The 24,702-nt window shown below is 41.9% G+C and overlaps 2 protein-coding genes across 22 annotated transcripts in view; one reads left to right on the top strand and one right to left on the bottom strand.

Annotated features, from left to right (window-relative positions):
* LOC101064855 (transcription factor Sox-6) overlaps positions 1-3,145 on the top strand; it is a 32,753-nt gene extending 29,608 nt beyond the window's left edge. For all 17 annotated transcript variants that reach the window (XM_029841614.1, XM_029841618.1, XM_029841617.1 and 14 more), the window contains 2 exons: positions 617-830; positions 1,387-3,145. In XM_029841614.1, coding sequence (XP_029697474.1) covers positions 617-830; positions 1,387-1,711 — 539 coding nt within the window. In that variant the 3' untranslated portion in view covers positions 1,712-3,145. The remainder of the gene's footprint in view (positions 1-616; positions 831-1,386) is intronic.
* Positions 3,146-3,957: 812 nt separating this feature from the next.
* LOC101064635 (ethanolamine kinase 2) lies at positions 3,958-21,280 on the bottom strand. Of its 5 annotated transcripts, none has more exons than XR_003889549.1 (9): positions 20,722-21,280; positions 19,385-19,647; positions 18,649-18,798; positions 15,564-15,712; positions 15,247-15,353; positions 14,206-14,391; positions 13,725-13,798; positions 4,958-5,098; positions 3,958-4,820 (listed from the first exon to the last, which is right to left on the bottom strand). XR_003889549.1 is itself a non-coding variant. In XM_029841628.1 (9 exons), exons 2-9 carry the CDS (start codon positions 20,225-20,227, stop codon positions 5,008-5,010), a joined length of 1,056 nt encoding a protein of 351 aa, XP_029697488.1. In that variant the 5' UTR covers positions 20,228-20,253; positions 20,722-20,855; the 3' UTR covers positions 3,958-5,007. The 5 variants fall into 5 exon arrangements, 4 of the variants coding, with proteins under 4 accessions (XP_029697488.1, XP_029697489.1, XP_029697487.1 ...); XM_029841628.1 differs by adding an exon at positions 20,192-20,253 and having other exon boundaries at positions 3,958-5,098; positions 20,722-20,855; XM_029841629.1 differs by adding an exon at positions 20,192-20,250 and having other exon boundaries at positions 3,958-5,098; positions 20,722-20,837.
* Positions 21,281-24,702: the final 3,422 nt, after the last annotated feature.

Here is a 24,702-nt window from a genome sequence, read left to right on the forward strand (position 1 = left end):
TTCTTCAGTTAAAACGGAGCAGGTGGAAGCCCGCCTCATGCCCCGTCCCCTCAGATCCCTTTTTCTCCCGAGTGAAGACATTTTTTCTAACATTCAGTAACTTGCTGATAAAACCTCAGTGTTAGAGACGCTGAGATGATGTTGTGTTGAACCTGTTTGTGTTGCTGCGCCACTGCGTTTGGGTCTGTCAACATGATAACACAGCTGCAGCTCCTGAAGAACCTCCCGGCTAACGAGCAGTTTGTAATGAATCTTAATAAACAGACGTGAGAGCGTGTAATCACTTGTCGGAGTGTTTCACATTCCAGCACTAACATCTGAGCCTGTGATAGATGAACTTCACTCTTTTAAAGTTAAACATGTAAACTGCTAAATGACAATGTTGCTTTTACACGTCTGAGCAGTCAGAATCACTCTAAGCATCTCAGACCTGCTCTTTCCCATTATCAGCCCTTCAAAAGATAATCAGGGTTACATAAAAGCTTAACACCTGTTTACACCTTTAAGTAACAGCAAAAAGGTCAAAAAACTATGAAAAAGAATGACTAAAAACTTGAAATGATGTTTTATATCAAAGTAAATTCTAGTTTTTAATTCCAAGGCTTTCATTTTCCAGGGTCTCGCTGGAAAGCCATGACCAACCAGGAGAAGCAGCCGTACTACGAGGAGCAGGCCCGCCTGAGCAAGATCCACTTGGAGAAGTACCCCAACTACAAGTACAAACCCCGGCCCAAGAGAACCTGCATCATCGACGGCAAGAAGCTGCGGATTGGAGAGTACAAGCAGCTGATGCGGTCACGGCGTCAGGAGATGAGGCAGTTCTTTGTGGGGTGAGAACAGGATGGGATTATTATGGCCTTATTCAGTTTAAAGGTGGATCTGTGTGTGCAACAATGGTTATAGGTTGCTGCTTTGTTGGCTAAAACGTTCTGATGGATTCTTGGTGGTTCTACAGCCCAGCCAGGAATGAGCAGCAGCCAGCGAACAGTAGAGGGTTCATTAAAGCAGAGGATGCTGAGAGACGCAGACAGATGCTGCTGGAATAGGAACCCTTAGCAGATGTTCCAGAAGGAACGGTGGCGTGGCTGAATACCACTGTTACTGTGTGTGGTCGTGCTCACTGGGATTGGATTTTCCATCAGAACTGAAAAAAACTGCATCTGATTGTTTTAGAGCCTGTTGGAGCTTCAGGAGGGGAAACTTATTCAAATTGATCGACCATTAAAGTTTAGGCGTGTTATTTGCTTTAATCGGTTAGCTTAGCAATGTTAGCACACTATAAACTGTCTCTGATGTTGATAAAACCAGCTCAGTCCAGTAAAAGTGGGATCGAGTTTTGCTCAAAAGCTTCACCTTAAATCTGATTTTTTTTTTCCTTATTTTCAGGCCTCCATCATCTGTTCCTCTTGCAAACAGCCCGAGTGGTTTACCTGTTTACCCAGGCGCCATAACCATGGCAAAAGCAGCCACACAATCCCCGCAGCTGACCTCAGACTGCTCCAGTAACTCAGCCAGTCCAGAACCGGCCATCCCTGTCATTCACAGCGCGTACAGAATCAAATCTGAGACCGGTGGCAGAAGCAGTGGGATGGCGGGCTTGGATCCTCCCAGCGACCGCACCATCGGGGATGACACGGACATGTACGATGAGTTCGATGAGGAGCCCAAGTCGGACTACAGCAGCGACCACGAGACCATCGGCGCCAACTGAGAGCAAATGCACACAAAAACTGGCTAATTCTAAAAGGAAGTAGGACAGATTCAAACGTGAAGCCACAGAAGTGCAACACGGGACTGAGATGTTATTGGAGTGTCTGGACAAACAGGAGCGTGCTGTCTTTAAGGAGCGTTCATCAGGAACGTCTTAAATGTTTCAGAGTGATTTTCTTTTCAGCTTCATGGAGAAACCAGAAATAAATAATAATAATATAAACTTTAGTTATTGTAACCTTATAGTCTTACTTTCTTATTGATTCACACATTGATGGTTTTGTTTATTTCTGATAAACTGCTTAAATGACTGTTTTTTAATACCGCAGCTCAGGTACGATCTCCTCCAGAATGTCTGTTTTCATATGCTCAAATGTTATGACACTTGTTGTTGAAATAAAGGGAACAACAATCCCTTTATTATTATTATTATTATTATTATTGTTGTTGTGGTTGTGGTTGTGGTTGTTGTTTTGGTTGTTACAGACATTTTTCTGTCAAATGTGCCAAACCTACATTTACATTCACTCTGGATGTTTTAGTCTTAATTTCTTATGCTGTAAAAGTCTTATTAAATCAGCTGTTTTCTATCTGGTAACTGGACACTCTCAAACACGCAGACACACGCAGACACACACACACACACACACACACACACACACACATCTGCAGCAATCTCTTCGTCGGTGCTGTAATGAACCACATTACCCATAATTCCAAATGCCAAATGTCAGTCTGGAACCGCAGATGCTGACTCAGCATTTTTGTCACTTTTTCTGTTTTTTGGGTCGAGCTTCATTTCCCGCTGCAGGATAACTCCTCTGATATCACTGTATTTTCTGCTTGAACTGATTGAAGTGTTATTTTGATGATGTGTTAATATTTGTAAATATCTTCTCAGCATCGGTGAGAACGACGTTCCAAACACAAGTGTTCAAAGGTCTTTCATTTAAAAAAGGTCCCTTGACTACAGGGCGTGTTTGTTTTGAAAATGATTAAATTATTCAGAGGAGAAAGGTGTTAAAAACAGGAGTAAATTTTCTTTTTTCAGGCTGAACATGTTTTTCCAGCATGTTTTTTTAAACATGCTTCTTGGGTCTTTTCTGGAGCTGCTTCTTTTTTAAAATCCATCCTGCAGTTTTGATTCACAAGCTGGTACTCAATGTTCTGCTTCCATCACAGACATGTCTGTGGGCTCATCTGAAGCACTGGATCAAGTTCTGTTTTATAACTTAGAGGAAACTAATGTGAAGTCTCCAGGGATCAGCTCACCTGAGATCTTGCCGTGGTGAGACCGCTCGGACACTTCCTGTGAAGATGAGTGTTGTATTTGAAACCTGTATTTGAACATGTATTTCCTTGTATTTATTAGCCACTTTGGGCTCTAAAACATCGAGACAATCAATGAAAAAATAATAAATGCATTTTAAATGAGGGCCGTTTGTGTCACTGTAAGTGCAAATGTAGCCCGTGGAGCCAGTGTAAAGTCCAGTTCTTGTGTTCTCAACACATTACAGGTGCTGCCGCATTTATTTCCATCCCCCTAAATACTCCTCAACCCCTTTTCCAAGCGCATAATTATTTCCAACACTCGGCTTCTGTTTCCAAAGTCGAGCTTTTCCACTTGCTCTTTATATTTTTGTGGCCCGTTACAGTAAATGTGGCCTATTGTTCCAGAGAGTGTGTGTGAGTGTGTGCATGTGTGTGTGCATGTATGTGGCGCCGGCACTTCTACAGAAATACAGAACTCAGCCATTTGCAGCCACATCATAAATCTAATTGTAATTCCCAAATCAACTGTAGCGTCAGCATTGAGGGGCCCCGACGACTTTGTCACACTCGTCTGTGATGTGTGCGCATGTTAGTGTGCAAACACACATGCGCACAAACATGCACGTGTGTGTATGTTCTTGTACATGGTACATCACGAGGACCAGAATATTTCATAGACAAAGTGAGGACATTTTGTGACATGAGGACATAATGCCCTCTGACCTCCTAAGGGTTCAGTTCAGGGTCAGAGTTTAGGGGTCAGGGTAATATGATCACTCCTGATATTGAAAACGAAGGGTTTACAATTCTGAAAACTGAAAGTCTAATGTAAAGATATAAAGATTCTTTATTCCTCCTCAGAGACACATCAAATGAGGATTGAACGTCAGGAATTTTACATCTTTAGAAGAAAACCCAATGAGCACGAGCTCATTTTCCATTTTGTTACATTAATCAAAATGTCTTGTCGGCATCTTGATGTTTAAGTTAATTTTATTTTGAAACATAATCTCATTTCTCAATTCTCATTAGCTGTATATCATTACAGGTTCAAAAGCACATTAGCATGCTGAGACATCAACTATTTCAGAAAGGTATGATTCATCCACCGTTGATCATAAACTGATGATTAAATAAAGTAAATGTTTATATTCAGGCAGCCAGTTGAATATTGGAATTTTTGGCCTTTCTAAAAAACAAATCTAAATGTTAAATTCCTGGGATTCCAGGGATCAGCAGCCTTGAACCATTAAAGCAAAATAAAACAAATTAATAAAAGAGATTTTCAAAGGAAAAAGTGAAAGGAAGCAATTTAGCCATGTCTGTTTCAATGTCTTTTAAACATGAAGACATAAAGGTCTATACTTTTTTAATGTAATTAGAAATGAAAGAAAAAATCAACATTACGGACAAAAGGCCAATTTTTCCCTTCTGTGAGGGAAAGTCCTTGGGTCTTTTTAAGTGCATTAGTCTGCTAATTAAACATTATACATTAAACGAAAAAGCACTTTAAAAAGAGTCGGATTGTTGGGCTCAGCCTTGATGGTTGGAGCGACCGTGAGGAAGTAAAGAATCACATTGTTGCCTCCGGCGTGGTGAATAACCTTTTCTGCATATTTCACAATAGCGATGGCATTTGTGTCTCCTCGCAGAGAGGAAAAGGAACTGATGATTTTACAGTAGAGCAATTAGCTTAAAACAAGAGCATGATTAAGGCTGCAACATTTGTCCTTTAACTTACATTTCTTATCTGATTTGGTGCAGAAAATTTTAACTTTTTCTTTTTACCTTTTTGTCAGCAAAAACACAAGGTGGCAGCTTTGATTGTGGGAGATTTTCTGCATCAGAATAAAGTTGAAGAAGGTTTTAATTTACAGCCTGGAACTGATGCAGGAATGAATCCTGGAAAAATGCATTAAATGGAACATGGTGAATTAACTGTCTGGATTTGCTAAAAAGATGTAAACTCAACAACCGTGCCAGTTACAGCTGTCTCCTCGTAGGGGACCACCAAACAACCAATCGTCACACCCCTGAATTTATATCCAGCTTCGGATTCATCCCGAAATATTCCTCCTTCTTCTTGAAGTAGTAGCTAAGTCGCGCTGTTGCATATCTGAAGACAGACAGAAAGTGAACGTAATTAGTTATTGATCAGACTCAAAGTGAGAAGCAGGAAGTAGCAGACGGATGAGGGCAAAAGTGAAATTCCAATTTGTTAAAGCTCAGTTTTGACATTCAAAGACAAAACATGGGAGACATCGATTATCCTCTGAAATTCAGGATTCGAGAGTCCAAAATAGAAAAAGCTAAAGGTACGATGACTGATTATAAGAAATTATATGTATATATATATATGTATATATATATATATAAGTACACATACGATAATTAATTTAACATTTTGCAACATCATTCTGTTATTTCTGTTGCTAACTGTGATTCCTAAGTCAGATCAGAAAAAAGCAGAAATTCTTAAAGATGCAGAATACCGTAATCAATAAAAATGTTTTTCCAGCGGTCACAGGTGAGTTTGAATGAAAAGATGCAGGTATTATTCTGCATTTGAAGCCAGAGAAAGGCGGTTTTGTGTCACATTAGAGACGCCTGAATAGAGTTGACGTGGAGCGTCGCTGCCCTTGGTAATTCTGCTGCTCCCTTCAGACCCAACGAGATTTCTGATGCACACAAACTGGAGGAGTTTGTCCTTTAATCAAACTTGTCAATGCCAAATCATTCATACATTCTCCTCATGTCTTCCTTCTCCTTTATTCTCCCATGTTGTAGTAAAACCATTATTGGTCCGCCCCGTATTGGATGTTGCTTTTTTAGCTTGGTCCGTGTGTACCTGTGTGCATTAGTGCGTCTTTATTCAACAGCAATCACACATTGTTATACAGATCACACATGAAACTTTCCTGGCAATGTCACACTAAAGAATTCTGGGTAATGTAGTTGTTTGCAGTCTACGTATGGACACATAAAAGATGCAGAATTGTGTCGTTGCTGCTTTGTTTTCCTATGATGGAGGATTTTAGCCACAAATGGCTAATTCAAAGAGAAACCTAACATTTAAATAGTTATCTGGGGTATAATCAAGTGGCCCTTCACACATCTGGATTTCTAAGACTAAATAATCTGCCCTGATTATTTACCTTCAGTCATCATTTTTAATAAAAAAAGAATTGATAATTTGATGTTCATCTTTAATTACAAAACATTGAATTTGATGATTCTTTATATTGGAGCTTGAGTTCATTGGACTGTTAAAAAAAGACTAACCAATGAATAGTTGTATGTTTACAAATTAAATTAGTTAAATTAATTCTATCATTAAATAAATATCATGTTGGAGTAGTTAAAGACACATGTTAAATACAGAAGCCTTTTGGTTTTGAAATAAAAACTTTCTTAAATAAAATGTGTATCAATATAAATTTCTTTAAATTTCTACACACTTCTAATTAATATTAATATTATACAGAACTAAAATGTTCAGGTGAATTTCTCTTAAATAACTTGTAGCTTCAGATTTACTTTCTTTAAAAAAGTTCCTCCCTCATCGTATTTTTTATTCCAGCTGATGTTCTGAAGTTCTCATCTGAGACTGAGACGTTCTTTATTTTAATTCAAGCACCAAGGCCAGTCGGCCTTTTTCTCCGTTATACCCTCATAAAAATCTGTCCAGCATTGCTCAGGGTGCCAACGCATGAACACACACACACACACACACACACACACACACACACACACACACACACACACACCACATTTGAAACAAAGTCAGCATGGTTAATGAAGGGGGTGACGCCTACTGGTTGCCGATTGTCACTTCTACATCTGGGACTTATTTAAGACCTCAGTGATGCCTCAAACACAGACACACATACATACAGAAACACACACACAAAACAGACACTCACATACGAGGATTCTTTTTTATTATTGATCCTTTGATAAATTGTGTGTAGTGTGTTTGTCTCTGCTTCCAGAGGTGGTACTGATTGTTACTGTCTCTCTGGTTTTACCTTAATGTGCATGTTCAATCTAGGTTTTAGTGTGTGGTTAGTGTACACCTTTAGTGTGTGTTTGATGCATCGTTAGTGTGTCTTTAGTGTGTGAGCTGAGGAGCGGCTGCTCTGGCAGGAACATGTGGCTCAGTGGGATCAGAGTGTGTTTTTCAGGAGAACAATAGCTCCTCTGTGCTTCATCACCCCCAAGATCACATTTCTGACATCCACCATAAACGAGTTGGAGGGCCACTAGACGATTGGGGGGTGGCTGTCTTTGGTGATCACCATCAGCTGATGTTCAATGTTTATGTTCACGCGTCCTGATCTCTGCCTATTCTCTCTTCTACCTGCCCCCCCCCTTCTCCTCTCTCTACCCAGCCATCAGCAGGAGGGTCCCCCCACATGAGCCTGGTCCTGCTCAAGGTTTCTTCCTGTTAAAAGGGAGTTTTTCCTTGCCACTGTTGCTTGTTGGGGGTCAGGCCCTGGAATTCTGCAAAACGCCTAGAAACAATTTTGATTGTAACAGACAGATTCCGGTAGGATTTTCCGGTAACGTATTGCATCACTTCCTGTCTTCTCAATCGTTCGTTTTTTGGTCTTTAAAATTAAAATTAAAATTGAACACTTGGGACATTCTAGTCACCTGATAAAAGTGAGAAATAACCCATATTAAACAAATACAGGGCTCCGCCGATTATCAGCGTTAGCATGGCCTCACCGTCTGTTTCACCCTTTGTCTTTGTCTGTTCAGCGTGTGAAATGTTTAGTTACTCCTCTGCCTCCCTTAGTGAAGGGAATAGGTGCAGAAAGTGTAGTTTATTTACGGCTATGGAGGCTAGACTTAGTGAGCTTGAGACGCGGTTCCGCAGCTTGGAGTTAGCTGGAGTTGCGTCAGGTAGCCAGGAGAAGCTAGCTGCTGCGGAGCTGCCTAGCGTAGATACAGCTAGCGGTCCCCCGACAGCAGCTGGCTAGCCAGGGCGCTGGGTGACGGTTCGCAGGAAGCCTAGCCCAAACCAAAGGCCCATGGTGCACCACCACCCGCTTCCCGTGGCTAATCATTTTTCCCCACTCGGCGACACACCCGCTGAGAAACCGACCCTGGTAATTGCGCTACGTGAAGCCGACTCCAGCGACCATAGTTAAGTGCATTCCGGGGGCCAGAGCGGGCGACATAGAAGCCAATCTAAAGCTGCTGGCGAGAAGTAAACGTAAATTTGATGAAGTTATTATTCACGTCGGCGCAAATGACACCCGGCTTCGTCAGTCGGAGGTCACCAAAATTAACATAGAGTCAGTGTGCAACTACGCAAAAACGATGTCGGACTCTGGAGCATTCTCTGGTCCCCTCCCCAATCTGGCCAGCAATGAAATGTTTAGCCACATGTCGTCGCTTCATCACTGGCTGTGCCCCGAAAACCAGGTGGCCTTTGTAGACAATTGGAGCACTTTTTGGGGAAAACCTGGTCTGATTAGGAGAGACGGTGTCTATCCCACACGGGATGGTGCCTCTCTCATTTCTAGTAACTTGGCTAATTTTATTAGACCCAAAAGTGACCTGACAATCCAGGGTCCAGACACTACAGAGGTAGTCTCTGTTCCACGGTTAAAAGTTCACCAAGCACAGAGCAGGGGAGCGGTCAATCACCATAATCTTATTAAAATTAATACCAAAGCACAAGTTGGAGAAACGAATATCACAATTAAGTGTGGACTGTTAAATATTAGATCTCTTTTGTGTAAATCCCTGTTAGTGCACGACCTGATAGCGGATCATCACATTGATTTATTTTGTCTTACTGAGACCTGGCTTCAGGAGGAGGAGTATGTTAGCTTAAATGAATCTACTCCTCCTACCCATCTTAATTATCATATTCCTCGTGTTACTGGTCGAGGAGGCGGAGTCGCAGCAATCTATCACTCCAAGTTATAAATTAATCCTAGACCAAAACATGGCTCCAGTTCATTTGAAAGCCTGACTCTTGGCATCACCCATCTGAACCGGAAGACAGAAAAGCCACTTTTGTTTGTAGTTGTATATCGGCCCCCTGCTGGGCCACATTCGGAGTTCCTGTCTGAGTTCTCTGACTTCTTATCTGACTTGGTCCTTAGAATGGACAAAGTCATTATCATTGGAGACGTTGTAAATGACAGCTTTAGAAATGGCTTCATTTCATTACTCGAGTCAGTTGGTTTCCTCCAGCAGATAAACCAACCAACTCATAGCTTCAACCACACCCTAGATCTAGTTCTGACTTATGGTGTTGAGGTAGAACATGTGTCAGTGTTCCCTCAGAACCCACTCCTGTCAGATCATTCATTGATCACTTTTACATTTATGATTAAGGATTCTTCTATCCTCAGAACACAGTCTTACTATAGCAGATGTCTTTCAGATAATGCTGTAGCTAAGTTTAAGGAAGCAAACCCTGTGCTAATCCCAGGACCACCGTGTGTTTCCCAAGAGATTAATCATTATAATCTTAGCCCTCCTGAGGTTGACTCTACTTCTGAAGGTGCAGCAACCTCACTGAGAATCACGCTTGATTCTGTTGCCCCCCTGAAAAAGAAAATAGTAAATCAGAGGAGGTGTGCCCCCTGGTATAATTCATATAGCAGGACCCTCAAGCAGAAAGTGCGCAGACTAGAAAGGAAGTGGCATTCTTGTAAAATAGACAGCTATCATGTAGCCTGGATGACTATAAGGTGCACCAAAAAGCCTAGAATTTTCTAAAAAATCGACGGTGCGCCTTTTAACCCAGTGCGCCTTTTGTATGGATTACAGTAATATTGGTTAATCGCGGCTACCGTAGTCAGTAGGCGTGGCCGAAGTAACAGCAGTAAGAGCGATAAATAAGAATTCTAGTTCAGTCCCAAACCATTTCTGTGTGTAAAGACCCCAAAATGGCTCCTTGCAAGAGACACGCTTATGATGCAGAGTTCAAACTGAAGGCTATCAGTCACGCAGTTGAACATGGAAATAGAGCAGCGGCAAGAGAATTTAACGTGAACGAATCAATGGTGCGGAAGTGGAGGAAGCAACAAGATGACCTGCGCCAAGTAAAGAAGACTCAACGGAGCTTCCGAGGAAACAAAGCAAGAAGTGGATTAACAAAGGAACTCTAGCCGCTAGATATTGGTGTCAACAGGGCATTCAAAGCTAGACTGCGAACTGCGTGGGAGTGGTGGATGACGGAAGGCGAACACACGTTCACCAAGACGGGGAGACAGCGCCGAGCAGCATACGCCACTATCTGCCAGTGGATCGTAAATGCCTGGGCTGATAAATCAGTCTCGACCGTGGTCCGAGCTTTCAGGAAGGCAGGGATTGTCACTGAAATGCCAGACAACACCAGCGACACTGACCCTGATGACGACTTTGACGAGACGGAGCCGGCCATGTTGGACGCCGTATTCGCACAACTGTTCAATTCGGACACCGAAGAAGAGGAATTCGAGGGATTCCTGGATGAGGAATGAACTGATAAAGTGAGCTTTACGTGTTTCTTTTGTGTGTTAACAACTTAACAAGGCTGGTCATACTGTGAATGTGGACATTACCGTTTGAACAACGTTGTTATATTGCTATTGCTATTGCTTTGCACTACTTCGAGAGTTCGAGTTACCGTATATTGTGTTTGCACTAACGTACCGCAACGGTACTACGTGATAAAAATGTTGCACTAAATCGAAGATTTATTAAACTCCACTATCCACTTGTGATAAAAATGTTGCACTGCCTGTTATAACTCGCTGTTATTAAACGAACTGTGTTACGCGAAAACACTACGTCACTCGGGAAAAATAATAAAACAGCTGTTTATTCATTTTGGTAGTGAATGGAGTTGTGAGAACGCCGGTTTGTATTCTATTAATAAAGTTTGACTGACTTATCTGACTGTTTTATTGACATTCCTTTTAGCGCAGCTCGATCTAGTGAATGCGTCATGAAACCACAGGCACTACGCAGTTTCTATGCTATGCGCCTTATAACACGGTGCGCCCTGTGTATGAAAATAGTTCTAAAATAGGTCGTTAATTGCAGGTGCGCCCTATAATACGTTGCGACTTATGGTTGTGAAATTATGGTTGTTTACAAAAAGGCCCTCCGTAAGGCCAGAACAGCTTATTTTTCTTCATTAATTGAGGAAAATAAGAACAACCCCAGGTTTCTTTTCAGCACTGTGGCCAAATTAACCAAGAGTCACAATGTTTTAGATCCACGTATCCCTTCTTCCCTTAGTGGTGAAGACTTCAGGAGCTTCTTCACTGATAAAGTTCTAGCTATCAGAGAAAAAGCTAACCAGGCCATCCCAACAACTGGACCATCACCAGATGTGCTGACTGGGAATGTACAGGTTCTCCAACGAGCCCTTAAACTCCTTCAGCCCTATATATTTTTCTGAGGTGTCATTGCTAATTCAGAAATCCAAGTCTACCACATGTCTTTTAGATCCCATCCCAACACACCTGTTGATGGATGTTTTACCATTGGTCTATCCTGGACCAGATCAATGGTTCTTTAGTGACAGGTTATGTACCCCAGTCCTACAAGGTGGCAGTGATTAAGCCGTTGCTTAAAAAACCATCACTGGATCCTGACGTCTTAGCAAATTATAGGCCGATATCCAACCTTCCTTTTATCTCTAAAATTCTTGAGAAGGTGGTGGTGACTTAGTTACTGGAGCACCTGCAAAGAAACAGCCTGTTTGAGATGTTTCAGTCAGGCTTTAGAGCTCTTCACAGTACAAAAACAGCACTTCTTAAAGTTACTAATGATCTTCTTATAGCTTCAGATCATGGACTGGTCTCTATGCTGGTTCTGCTGGACCTCAGTGCTGCTTTTGATACAGTTGATCACAGCATCCTGTTACATAGACTGGAACATGTGATTGGGATTAAAGGGACAGCACTAGACTGGTTTAGATCATATCTATCTGATAGATACCAGTTTGCTCATGTCCATGGTGTTCCCTCCTCATACAGTACGGTTAGCCATGGAGTTCCTCAAGGTTCTGTACTTGGACCAATCCTCTTCACCTTGTACATGGTTCCCTTAGGGAACATTATTCGGCAGCATGGGATAAATATTCATTGTTATGCTGATGACACTCAGCTTTATTTATCCATGAAACCAGAGGAGACAGAGAAGTTAGTGAAGCTTCAGACCTGTCTTAAAGACATAAAGTCCTGGATGTCTTCAAATTACCTCCTCCTTAACTCGGGAAAAACTGAGGTTATGGTGTTTGGTCCTGAACCTCTCAGGGATAGATTAGATCACATGATCACTGTAGTTGGTATCTCATTAACATCTAGTCTCTGTGTGAGGAATCTTGGAGTAACTTTTGATTAAAATCTCTCCTTCAACTCACACATTAAATTAGTCTCTAGAAGTGCCTTTTTTCACCTGAGGAACATCACAAGGATTAGAAAACTACTGACCCACCATGATGCTGAAAAGGCAGTCCATGCATTTGTTACTTCTAGGCTGGACTATTGTAATTCTTTATTATCAGGGTGTCCATACACCTCTTTAAGAAGCCCCCAGCTGATCCAAAATGCTGCAGCCAGAGTTCTGACAGGTATTGACAAAAGAGATCACATAACTCCTGTACTGGCATCTCTTCATTGGCTGCCCGTTAGGCCCCCCTGCTATGGAACCAGCTCCCTGTCCAGGTAAGGGAGGCTGACTCCATCTCTACTTTTAAGATCAGACTTAAAACCTACCTCTTTGAAAAAGTTTATTGTTACTAATTCTGCAGTTCCACTTACTATCATAGACAGACAAATTATCATACTTAGGGGGTCGTCTAATCATTAGGTTAACATCTTAGCTATGCTGTTATAGGCCGAGGCTGCCGGGGCCCAGAAATATGATCACCTGACAGGCCTCTGTCACCTCACTGGGTCATGGTTTGCTCTGCTCTGCTCTCCTCTCCTCTCCTCTCCTCTCCTCTCCTCTCCTCTCCTCTCCTCTCCTCTCCTCTCCTCTCCTCTCCTCTCCTCTCCTCACCAATAGATTAGCTATGCTGATTCTTGTGTAGTTCCGCCTTCTGTATTCATTTACAGGTATCGCCGCCTTCGGAGCTGCATGATGATTTCCGGCCCCACTGATCCACTCGGCCGGTGGCTCGCATAAATAGTGTTTTTTGTATGTGTTTCTGTGCTCTGTGCCCGTCCTCTCCTCTCCTCTCCTCTCCTCTCCTCTCCTCTCCTCTCCTCTCCTCTCCTCTCCTCTCCTCTCCTCTCCTCTACCTGTCCTCCCCTTCTCTCTCTCTACCCAGCCAGCCATCAGCAGGAGGGTCCCTCTACATGAGCCTGGTCCTGCTCAAGGTTTCTTCCTGTTAAAAGGGAGTTTTTCCTTGCCACTGCTGGTTAGGCACTGGGATTCTGGAAAGCGCCTTGAAACAATTTTGATTGTAAAAGACGCTATATAAATAAAGATTGATTTGATTTGATTTGACGGTAAATAAATAAAGATTGATTGTATTTCCAGCCTACTGATCTGTGAGGTTCCATGGGGCTTTGCCCTCAGAACTTCTGCTTTAGGGTTTCCTTGGATAGGTGATCAGAATCCTGAGTAGAATTCTGTGTTCTCATAGATGAGAACATCCCTGTCATCCAGTTATACTCAGTAGCATCAGTTCTTTCAGTGTCCTGAACTTCCACAAACAGGATAGAAATGAACTGTTCCTGCATGACGTTTTAGGTCCATTTGTCTGACATACCAACCTCTGGAAGTTGAAGTGGATGGTGGAGTGCCGTGACTGGAATATGGCCCAGAGTCCCCAGAAGAAGTTCGAAGCCTGCAGGAACAACAGAACAACCCAACAATATTTAGTTCTCATTCTAGATTTACACCTATAAATGATATTCTCTGATTGGTTTTGGACTGTGAGAGGAAGACAAAAGCTGAGAACATGGATTCAGAACTCTGATTCTAAATAGATGATGGTGGATCTTGTTCTCTGGTCTTATTCCACTTCATTATGGAAGAATCATAGATATGACGACCTAATGGGATCCTCTGTCAGGAGAGACAGAATAAATGTGATTCCAATGCGATCTAGAACTGTTCTAAATAAAATTAAATAAATTACATAAAATTAATAAAGCTGGGGGCTCCATCCATGTGCTGCTTCCAGACTGTTCTTTTGTTCATGAAAAGATCAGTCAGAGTTCAGTCTAGTTTTTCAATGAGAAGAGAACCAACCAGCGAGAACTTGCAGACTTGAACGTAGAGCCGTGTCACCTCTGCGTCTGTGACCCTGACCTCCAGTCCAGAACTGTGTTTGTAGCTCTCCAGATATGCTGTCAGCCAATCACGCTGCAGCTCAACACCTGGATACCGACTGTAGTTAATGTCCTCCACACCTGGACAACAACACCTGTCAATGTTCTGACGGGAGACATAAGCACAACTATGGGAATATCCACAAGTGGTTTAGACACAAGATACAGAGCAAGTACCACAACAGACAAAACGAGAACAAGAACATACAGAACAGGCACAAAAACACCTAGAGCAGGCCCAATTACACATATAACATGTACAAGAACACACAGAACAGGTACAAGAACACACAGAAATGGCACAGGAACGCATAGAACAAGTGCAAGTACACATAGAACAGGTAAAAGAACATACAGAACAGGCACAAGAACAGACAGAGGAGGTACAAAAACACAGAACAGGTAAAGCAATACATCGAACAGGCACAAGAACACATAGAACAGGTACAAGAACACAGAGAATAGGTGCAAGAACACATAGAACAGATAAATTAGTTAATCTCTAGAACCGCATGTACTAAACCTTCACTACAGGAAATGTTCAGGAGGAAAAAGTGATACCAAACATTTCATGAATTCATATTTGAAGGATTTCACGCTGGCGTTACGCAGATGACGCCTTATTCTTTCTCATCCGGGAAACTTCTTCTCTCAGTAACTTCCTTCATGTCCAGCAAACAGAATTCTTCTCCAATGGTACCTCAACACCCTACTTCGATTGTAAAGCCGAGTTAGACTTTTTGAACCTTTTTGAACCATTGCTTTTATCTGAACACGATACACATGGGTCTGAAACAGTTCCTTCACCAAAGCGAATATTGACAATTTCTGTTCAATTTCATTTGCATTAAGTGGAATGTGTGACTGAGGCATTGCTGAACGCTGTAAATTGCTGTCATATACATTATGGCCGCATTACATTTACAGAAAAACAACAATCACTGGTTTGCTTCCTTCGTACCATCGTGATTTCTAAACGCTCACCGGCAAATTCGTTGAAGTGATTGCCAATATCGAAGGCCTGGTAGTTGTAATCCGCATACTCATAGTCGATGAATTTCACCATCCCTGCAGAAGGGGAAATGGGATGTGTTAACAGTGGTTGCCAGGGCAACTCCTATCAACATAAAATTGACAACTTTGTGTTGATTATTGAATGTTTCCTTCAGGAACTCCTGGGAATTTTGACACTCATCTCTCATGAAATCATTCTATCAGTCACAGCTGACGATTCTCCTCTGGGTCTACGTCACAAGGTGTTCCACTGTTCCTCCTCACCATCTGTGTGATTATAGATGATGTTTTTGATCAGCAGGTCGTTGTGACAGAGGACGACGGGAGAATCAATCTGTGAGAGGTGTCTCTTCAATGTCTCCATCTCTCCTGACAGTATACCAAAGCTGGGAACGCCCGGGAATGCCACCCAACTGGGGGACAGAAAAGAAGAGAACATTCTGAGGATGGTTCCATAATCCAGCCTGTCATTCATCCAAACAGAATTATCAGCCAATTATTGGAACTAGACTGGAAGCAGAAGTGCCAGTTTGGACAACAAACAGTGGACAGCGACGTGGAGGGGAGTATCTGTGTCCATGCGGTACAGATGATTCAGAGGTCAAGAGTCAAACAAGGTCAACCATCAGCCGATAGCGGTTCATTTTGCTGCAACGACACTACTGTGAATCAGACAATTTAATGAGAGAGGCTACGGCACTGCTACTACGGGTTTAATCAGTTTTTAGTACATTGAGTCATCGGTTTGTGTCAGATGCTGCAGCAGATTCTAAACAGGTCCATTTGTCCGTCATTTCTTACAGGAAGTGAAGACAGGAAAAACCAGGATTAAAGGTACAGTGGAAGGCTAACATGAGGCTAATGGTTCGCTTCCCCTCTTAGCAGCCACAAACCAGTTTGACCAGTAAATTCATCCTGTTGCCTTCAACGAAATGTAAAATAATTAATAAAAGCTCAAATTAGCCAGAATTGTTTTAGTTGAGACAGAACTTTGTTTTTTATTCCATATTTTCCATTTTTAGACTTTTAGGAAAAGATAAATAAAATCCTGCTTAAAGCATTTAGAAATTTAAAAAACAAAAAAGTATCAAACGTTTGTGAATCTGCAGTAAAATCCTTTTAAAATTGTAATTTTATGTAACTTAATGCAGCCTGTAAAAACAGAAGGCTTTTATTTATAGACAATAAACATGATGTTTTTAAATAAAATTAATTATTAATATGAAAAACTGATAGTTGTAGTTATAGTTACTTTCTGGTAGGACAATTAACCATAGATAAACATTGATTATGTTAATAATGCTGGTTAATTATTTCTTCAACAATGATGAATAAAGGCTAAATGAAAAAAAACATTTTAAAACAATACAAATGAAGAGAAAAATATAAAAACTAAACATTTTCAATAAAGACTTAGATCTATCACTGATTTGAAGATTAAATACATAGTTATTAAAATACCGTATACAAACATTTTATACACTAATTATAATAAAAACATCTAAATTAATTAAAGATGTTTTTAAAAATGGTAATGAATTTGATTTTGATTTGAATTTGAGGCAAACATTAATCTTTTTGTCTCTTTTCCGGACAGATGAGTGCATCTTCCCCATCATCTTCTCCTCCACTGCTGCTTTTGTCACAATCACACAGTAGAAACAAACAAGAACATTTTTTATTCTATACATCCACTGAACACATCAACACTCACGCTGCAGAGAGTGTGTGTGTGTGTGTGTGTGTGTGTGTGTGTGTGTGTGTGTGTGTGTGTGTGTGTGTGTGTGTGTGTGTGTGTGTGTGTGGACCAGACATCTTCTCAAATTATGGCTCCCTCTGTTGGGTGTGTGACTCTAGTACATTATCTTTATCACGGAACACTTTTGCTCCCCAAGCGTGTTTTTATTTTTTTTTAAATCTGTTTGTTGATAATAAAATAAACCTAAAATGAAAAACTAAACAAATAAATAAGACATAAAAGAGAAATAAAAATTTAGATCCAGACTGACCGATCAACGTAGAGCTGTGTCAAGCCGTGCTAATATGTTACCGTAGCACTATGTAAATCCAGCATGACGAACTTGAAGCTGCAGGAACTAAAAAGTTTGGTTCAACTGAGAAAGGTGGATCAAAATTCATGGAACTTCTCTGTCTGGGACTAAAATGCTACCACTGACAGACATGTAAGTTGGGTCACACCTGAATAACCTGAACAAATTTTAATAAACAATAATAAACCTGAATCAGGTTAAAGGTTCCTGGTGAAGTTCTCAGCTTTAAGCTTTGATATAATAATATGTAAATATCATCTCAATAAAAGAAAACCTCCAAACATTGGAACCTTTCAGCATTTCACCATTTATGTAAACAGGGTTGACCATTGCCCGATAAGACTCCAGATTTAGATTTGAACGGACCTATCACATCTTATGCTGCCAGACCTATCAGAGATAACAATGCCGCCACAGAGGCCACGCCCACTGTCCAATGACAGCTACATCAGCTACCTCAGAGGTGAAGGTTTTAACATTGAGGTTCTCAATATGTGTAGCTCACCAGGCTGGGTCAGAGGCTACGCTGTCATCTTTAGCGTAGAAGGAAATAACTTTTAAGCTGTGTTTGGTTTTATGGACCATCGTCTTCTCTAGTGACCCAGAAAATCAAGACTAAAGCAGAACAAGAGATTATCGAGCCTCTGTTCTCCTGATAGCACCAGCACAGAGGAGCTGGTCTTGTGACCGGAGGTTCTTGTTAATGTTAATGCTGGTTGGTTAAATGTCTCCAGTACCAGAAGTGGACTACCCAATCCCACTGGTGCCACAATCCAGCAGGGTTGTTTGCCGTACCAGGTAGACAACTATCATACTGGGAGGTCCAGACATCGATGGGTGCACCTTCCACCATTGCTGCTGCCAATGTGTGGGATACCTACCAGCCTGGGGTCACACAAGGCACGTCTGATGCAAAATTGATAAAGTGAGCAGAGCACTTGGAATGTACCAGGTGGTACTTTCCTACGTAGAACAATACTACTGTTGACGATGATTCACGGTAGGCAAGAACACGACTACAGTACGAGAAATGTCTCTGAACCAGGTCTACCCGGTGGGGAAGTAAACCTGGCAGGACTGCCACCCTCGTTGCCCACCCCGTCCTGCACTGCAAGTCATAAATTCAGCATGTTCTCTGACTGTAGATGGTAAACATCTTCTGTATCAATATGGTGATAGTTTATCTCAGAAAAGCTACTGTTGAACAACTCCAGGTCTGAAACCTTCCATAAGCCTGCTCTGGTTGCACCATCAGTAGTTGATCTGATAAGATAAAAAATGTTTGAGGATTCTTTTACCTGTCCGGCCGCCGCTGTGCCACAGGACTGATGTTTCGGCTTTTCAGCAGCAGCGCGAGAAAGTGGGACATTTTGGTCCAGATGAAAGGTTCTCCCTGACCACCCTCTGGCCTGATGCAGTGAATTTTCCCCATTTCTGCTGCGATCAGTCTGTGGAGACATATGTTATTAATGCGAACATGCATCACCACAGAGGAAACAGCCTGCCAAAGTTTAGATGTAGGTGAGTAAGATTTAGCCCTGGATGATGCAGCCCCACTCCTGATCAGACAACCCCACCCCATTTTTGCTGCCTTGCCCCCAGTAATGCAGGCCTGCCCCTGATTTTGCTGCCACGTCTTTCTCCTGCGGACAAAACTTTCCTTGTCTTGATGGCAAACTGCTGTGTGAACAAATGAAATATTATTATTATATATAATATTATTATAATATTATTATCATATATTACACTAGAATATTAGCTGTTGTGGCCTCTTTTCATTCTACAATTATGCAAAATCTGTTGCCAATCATTTTAATGTTACTGAACATTTGAACTTCAGCAAATTAAGTTCCGCCCCCTTTAACTTTTAGATGAATGTATATTTTATGGTCTCACTATTCATCCGTTTGCTTAAATTTGCTAACATTTTCCCGTTGACTGGTTTAGAGCTCAGGTTACAGCTGATGGTGTTACATGTTATTTGTGTACTATACACGGTTCCACCAGTGACACAAGAGGCAAACCTACACTAACCTATAGATTGGTGGTTGTCGGACTAGCGTATCATCCAGAACTGTTCCAGGAACAAACTCATAGCAGATGCCATTCTGAAAGGTGCAGTAGATCTGTGGACCACATCTGTAAGAATGGAGGACCTGGAACATCTGAACCTCTCGTTCTCTGTTCACATAGAGTTCTGTCATTCGGCCATAGAGTCGCACCAGAACGCAGTCGTTCTCCTGCAGGGAACCCACGAAGCAGCCAATCAGCTTATTGGTCAGCCCTTCTGTGAAAGTCTGACAGGAGAGAACAGATAGAACTTTTTAGGTAGCACTCGAAGTTCAGCTAAAGTTCACTGAGGTTTGGGTCAAAACTGAAGACAAATGGCTTGAAGGGAGATCAATTTCAGCTTTCACATTAGCAATTATCAGATTTGATTTTCAATCACTTTGATTTTAAGTGATGGTTGGTCTGTCGTGACGACTGTCACTCTGCTCGATGTTACCAATAATAAGACATCACAGCTCTACAAAGAAAATACATGTCTAATGTTGATAGGCTACTTTAACCCATAAATCATGGTTAACTTTCAGACCAGAACCAGTTGCCAATAACATCACACTAAAAAGGCTTTGATATTTAACAGATCCCAGCTGTCAATCAAATCCTTGAACTAAAATTAGCATGCTAAGCTAGCTGCCAGGGCAGAAACCATCTCATGAAGAAGAGTCTGAACATCATGCATCATTGCGGGTAGAAGAGTAGAAGCCAAACAGCGATGATAACAACCCGACCATACAAAAGAGCCGCAAAACACAAAACTTCAGACTCTTTGGTCACCTTCTGGTGCTGATGATTAAACTCTGAAAGAAACATCTGGATGGTGCGTCTTCCTGGACCTGCTGGAGATGGACAGGTTTCTGTTTCTCTCAGAGACTAAAGCTAGTGTTCGCAGGCACAAATAACTGATTTTAATCTGCATTTGGATTATAAACAGAAAAGTTACTATGCTTTTATTTTGGTGGATTTTGGTTGATGACAGCTGTTACATAATTTCTACACACACACACACACGCACACACACGCACACACACACACACACATACACACACACACACACAGCTACTTTTGTAACAATAATGAAACATTTTCTGGTACTAAAATCATCTTGTGTTGATTAATTCATAATTTCTTATTATTCTGGAATAAAACACAACTGTTGGTCCTCAGCTAAAATTCATCAGGCTGCTGGTGATCAGAGTGTTGCTGGTGAGTGAGAAGATAACAGAAGCAGCTGGACACACGGAGATGCTCAAAGGTGCAGCCTGTCCTCTGAAGTATGTTAAATTAGCGGGAGGTCCAGCATTTACCTTCATGTGGATGTCTTGAGGCTTCCACTGAGGACGGATGCTCCTGAGAAGCTCCAGGATCCCTCCACGAGGCTCCAGCTCATCGATGTGAAGGTAGAGGTGAAGAAGGTTCTCGCGGCTGCCGTCCATGATCAGCTGAAAGAACCTGAACCAGAACTGTGGCTATTTGAAAGGTTCCGCCTGTGTGTTCTGAGTCTTATCAGGGGCCAATGATCCTTGGGGCATCCTGGACTCCGCCGCCACCACTGCTCAGCTTACACATTAACAAGCTGTTGATAGCTGTAGGTTCAACGGCAAGAAACAAACTGACCAGTTTGTTCTTTGGAGGTTCTTCACATCTTCCAAATGATCCACTGGTTTATTCATCAACCAGAGCCCTCAGCAGGATGCTAGCAGTGTTAGCATGAACCTGTCTGAGTGGTTGAATCACTTTTATCTCATTTCATTCAGCTTTCTTCTGTTTTCATGCTAACTCGATGGTAAGTTTCACCATGACGTTCCGTCAGCATTGCGGGTGTTACAGGAAGTGACTTCAGGAACGCAGCCGCAAGTTCACTCAACATCCAAGAACAACCAAGCAGAACTGCTGTGAGGAAGACAAGTGGCAAAGAACATAAACAGTCAGATCTTCATTTTCCTGCAACTTTTCTTCACACATCAACTTTTGGGCCTTTGAGCTTTGAACATTAATGATTTACGAAAAGATCAACAAGGTCTTTAAAAGACAGGCGGAAACAGGCGGAAACAGGCAGAACACAGTTAATAGTTCTGCAGCTTCTCCCGCCTGTTATAGCCATCTAATCAGCAGCCAGAAGAGCCAAAATTAAAAGAGCAAAGAAAAAAACATTTCACACTTTATGTAACCCAGACCTTGGTTTATTTAATAACAATTTACTTTAAACTGCATGATTATTCTAAATAAGGATTAGATTAGATTATTTGCATTGAATCTTCTGGGTTTTCTTATTCTAATCCATAATCTGGTTAACCCAAAACCACAAACATACTGCTGTTACTGGACTATTCCCAGTCAATGTTAAACCCTAAACTGGTGTTACCTCACATCAGCAAATTTCTCCATAAAGAAACTGAGGGAGAAAGTTGGATTTGCAGCTTCAGCGAGAGAAGATTCAGACTTTCCTCCACCCATCTTCCACAGGGTCAAGGTTGGGATCAGGATGAAGTTGAGTCATGATCAAGGTCCTTCCAAACAACGGACCCCCCGGTTCCCTGGTCCCACTGACGTTAGCGGGCAGCTACATTATGCACCTCCACCCACCCCAATCCATCATTTGGTGTACATTTTTGTAAACAGGATTTAAATTAAAATTTATTTCCAAAAAAAACAATAAGAAATAAAAATATATGTGCTTTAAAGTATTTTAGATAAATAAATTCAATTATAAATTGTTTTAATGTAAAAAAAAAGTTTTGTGCCTTTTTGCTTTTCTTTATAAACAGTGTTTTTAGTTTGTTGTATTCCTGTTTAACCTGAAATTTTAACCCCACAAATACCAAATAAAATGAAATATTGTTGTATGTAATTAATTTTTAATACATAATACATCATTTTTAATACCATCATAAATTTCTATTTTGGTGCATATTATTCCCATAAATGCCAGATAAATGTTTATCTTCAGCCTCTATGTTTTAATTAGTCTCAAGTATCCAAAGAGCATTGGGGGGGGGGTCAAAGATAGAGATGGATAGGGTCAGGGTCAGGGTCAAACCTTCATCCATCCACAGTGCAACACCACCACCCTGACCAGCTCCTCAGAGCTCCTCCTTTGATCTCTTTCTTGGGCTCTTTCAGGAGGTAAAACAGAGGAAATTGCATTTTATTACCATGCAAACGGTTGTTTCCCTGTCCTTTGTCTGAAGAGCAGAAGATACATGTTTAACCTTTTTATATCAGCTGACAATTGAGGCTGCCGAGGCCTTTCATTTGTGAAGTTCCTGTGGAACAACCGGAGAGCTCGGACTTATTACAGCTGCCGCTTCAGTATATTTATATTCTGGCTCCAATCAAAAGCAGCCAATGTGCCGTCCCCGCGTATTTTCCCTTCGAGCTCGGTTGCCGCACTATAATTTCCACCGACATTTTGTGTGCAAATGCGGTAATAGACACATTCATCACATCAAAAGGGATTCAATTTTCTTTTCAATCAGGCGCTGTATGAATAGCGCCACATCCCCTGTGGCCAACAATAAGGGGCCATTATGGTGAGCTAAAGGACGCCATTGCCTCCTCTAAGCATTCAAGGGGAAAGTGTGTCAAACTGTTTGTTCTAGTCCAACGCAGACACTTTCAGACAGGTTAACATCTCATTTTACTGTCAGGAAAATTCCATTTCTGTTTGAGGAAATCATTACACCGCTGTCAAGCTGCCAGTTTTAATACCCAACATCAGCCGCGGAAGGTCCAGTTCAAACATGACACCTGCTGTCTGCCCATTAGAACCAGAACTGTTCATCTTCACGAGTCCGTTAAGGTCATTAACTGTCTGCTGGCAGTCAATCAGAGGAAGGGTTTCTGTCAGACGCACCTCTGAAGCGCCTTAGCGCGACCTTTACTGAACGCAACCAGATGCTGCACTTCACTTCTGCTGAAAATGCAGGGGTAACGTTAGTGTCGCCGACCCCAAAACCTCCACATTCAAACATTATTGGACCTTAACTGGACGCTCTTTTGTTCTGCAGCTGCTCTGGAAGTTCTCACACCACCTGATTTCATCCCCGATGGGCCACAATAATCCAGCTGGTGGGTTGTAGATTCTGTCTGAAGGGTAAAGATGTTGATCAAGTATTGATTTCCTCAAATCATTGAGAGATCATAGGTTAACAGAGTCCAGCCCACCATTAGCATCATTACAGTGTGTCAAACATACACCAGTGGCCCTCACATCAGGGGCAGTGTGGCATCAGATTCCTGACCAGAAATCATGACCCAAATTCCCAGAAGAGCAGCGCGGACAAGTCCTGGAGAAGCTAGGATGGCTTAACTGGTCACAAATGCCCGTTCTTAGATCTGGATATGCAACTTTGCTCTTACATCTGTGATTATTGTCGTCATGGCTCCATCAGTTCTGTGTTGTTTGTCCACTCTGGATCTGGGAAAAGATCAAAGGCCGTTAGCTTTGGACTAGCTTGATTGTAATGTGGAGGTATCAACCGACTCACGGTGACTCTGATAACTGCGTTACATTCTGGGTGTTGATCTGGTTCAGTCATGGATGTAAACATTTCCGAGGAGTTCTGTCGTGTTCCAGAAGAGCTGCAGCAAATCCAGCCGGTCGTTCGTTTTTTTATGTGTTTAGGACAGAAAAAAGGCAATGCTCATCTTCAGCAGAACGTGATCAAGATTAGTTGGTTCAGGAACTCCTCGACTGGATCCTGCTTTTATTTTGGTAACTTGTGCGACCTCCTCACTTCCGGTTTCCTGTTTCATATGAACTGGCTAATCAGGGGAGAAAATCATGCTGAGAGGGAACCTGATCATAACCGTCCAAGAACCATGTTCAGTTCAGGGCCACAGGGGAACCAACACAGAAACTAACAAGACTCCTCACATTTGTAGTCATCGCGCAGGCAGGAAACTGTAAGAAAGTTCTGAAATTTCGGTGGGAAATCCGCCAACAGACAAAAAGCAGGAGGACCCAAAGGTCTAGGGTGGTCCTCAAAGGTTTCAGGAGGAGGGTGTGAAACTTTAAAAAGCTGAGTCTCTTGGGCATAGGAGCAGAGCAGAATAAAATAGTTCAACATTTTAACACTATTAAATGATGAAAATAAAAACAGCTCCAGAAGACATGATAGTTGGCACCACGTCTGCTGCTTGCTCTGATTCCTCCAGTAAAAACTCAGGTTTCTCTTCTTCACAGACCTTCGTGTCCTTGGAGAGACAATTGAGGGTCTGCTGGACTTTTGCACCTCAGGCGTTTCTGCTCGGCCTCCACTCGTTATGCTCCAAACCAGCACCGA

Source organism: Takifugu rubripes, chromosome 9 (assembly GCF_901000725.2).
Source record: "Takifugu rubripes chromosome 9, fTakRub1.2, whole genome shotgun sequence".
Classification (NCBI taxonomy): Eukaryota; Metazoa; Chordata; class Actinopteri; order Tetraodontiformes; family Tetraodontidae; genus Takifugu; species Takifugu rubripes.

Coding starts and splice junctions, on each gene's coding strand:
- LOC101064635 (XM_029841627.1), bottom strand. CDS start 20,850: ATGGACGGCAGCCGCGAGAACCTTCTTCACCTCTACCTTCACATCGAT. Junction 14,392..15,246: donor AGCGTTTAGAAATCACGATG/GTACGAAGGAAG, acceptor GTCTCCCGTCAG/AACATTGACAGGTGTTGTTG. Junction 5,099..13,724: donor ATCCACTTCAACTTCCAGAG/GTTGGTATGTCA, acceptor GTCTGTCTTCAG/ATATGCAACAGCGCGACTTA.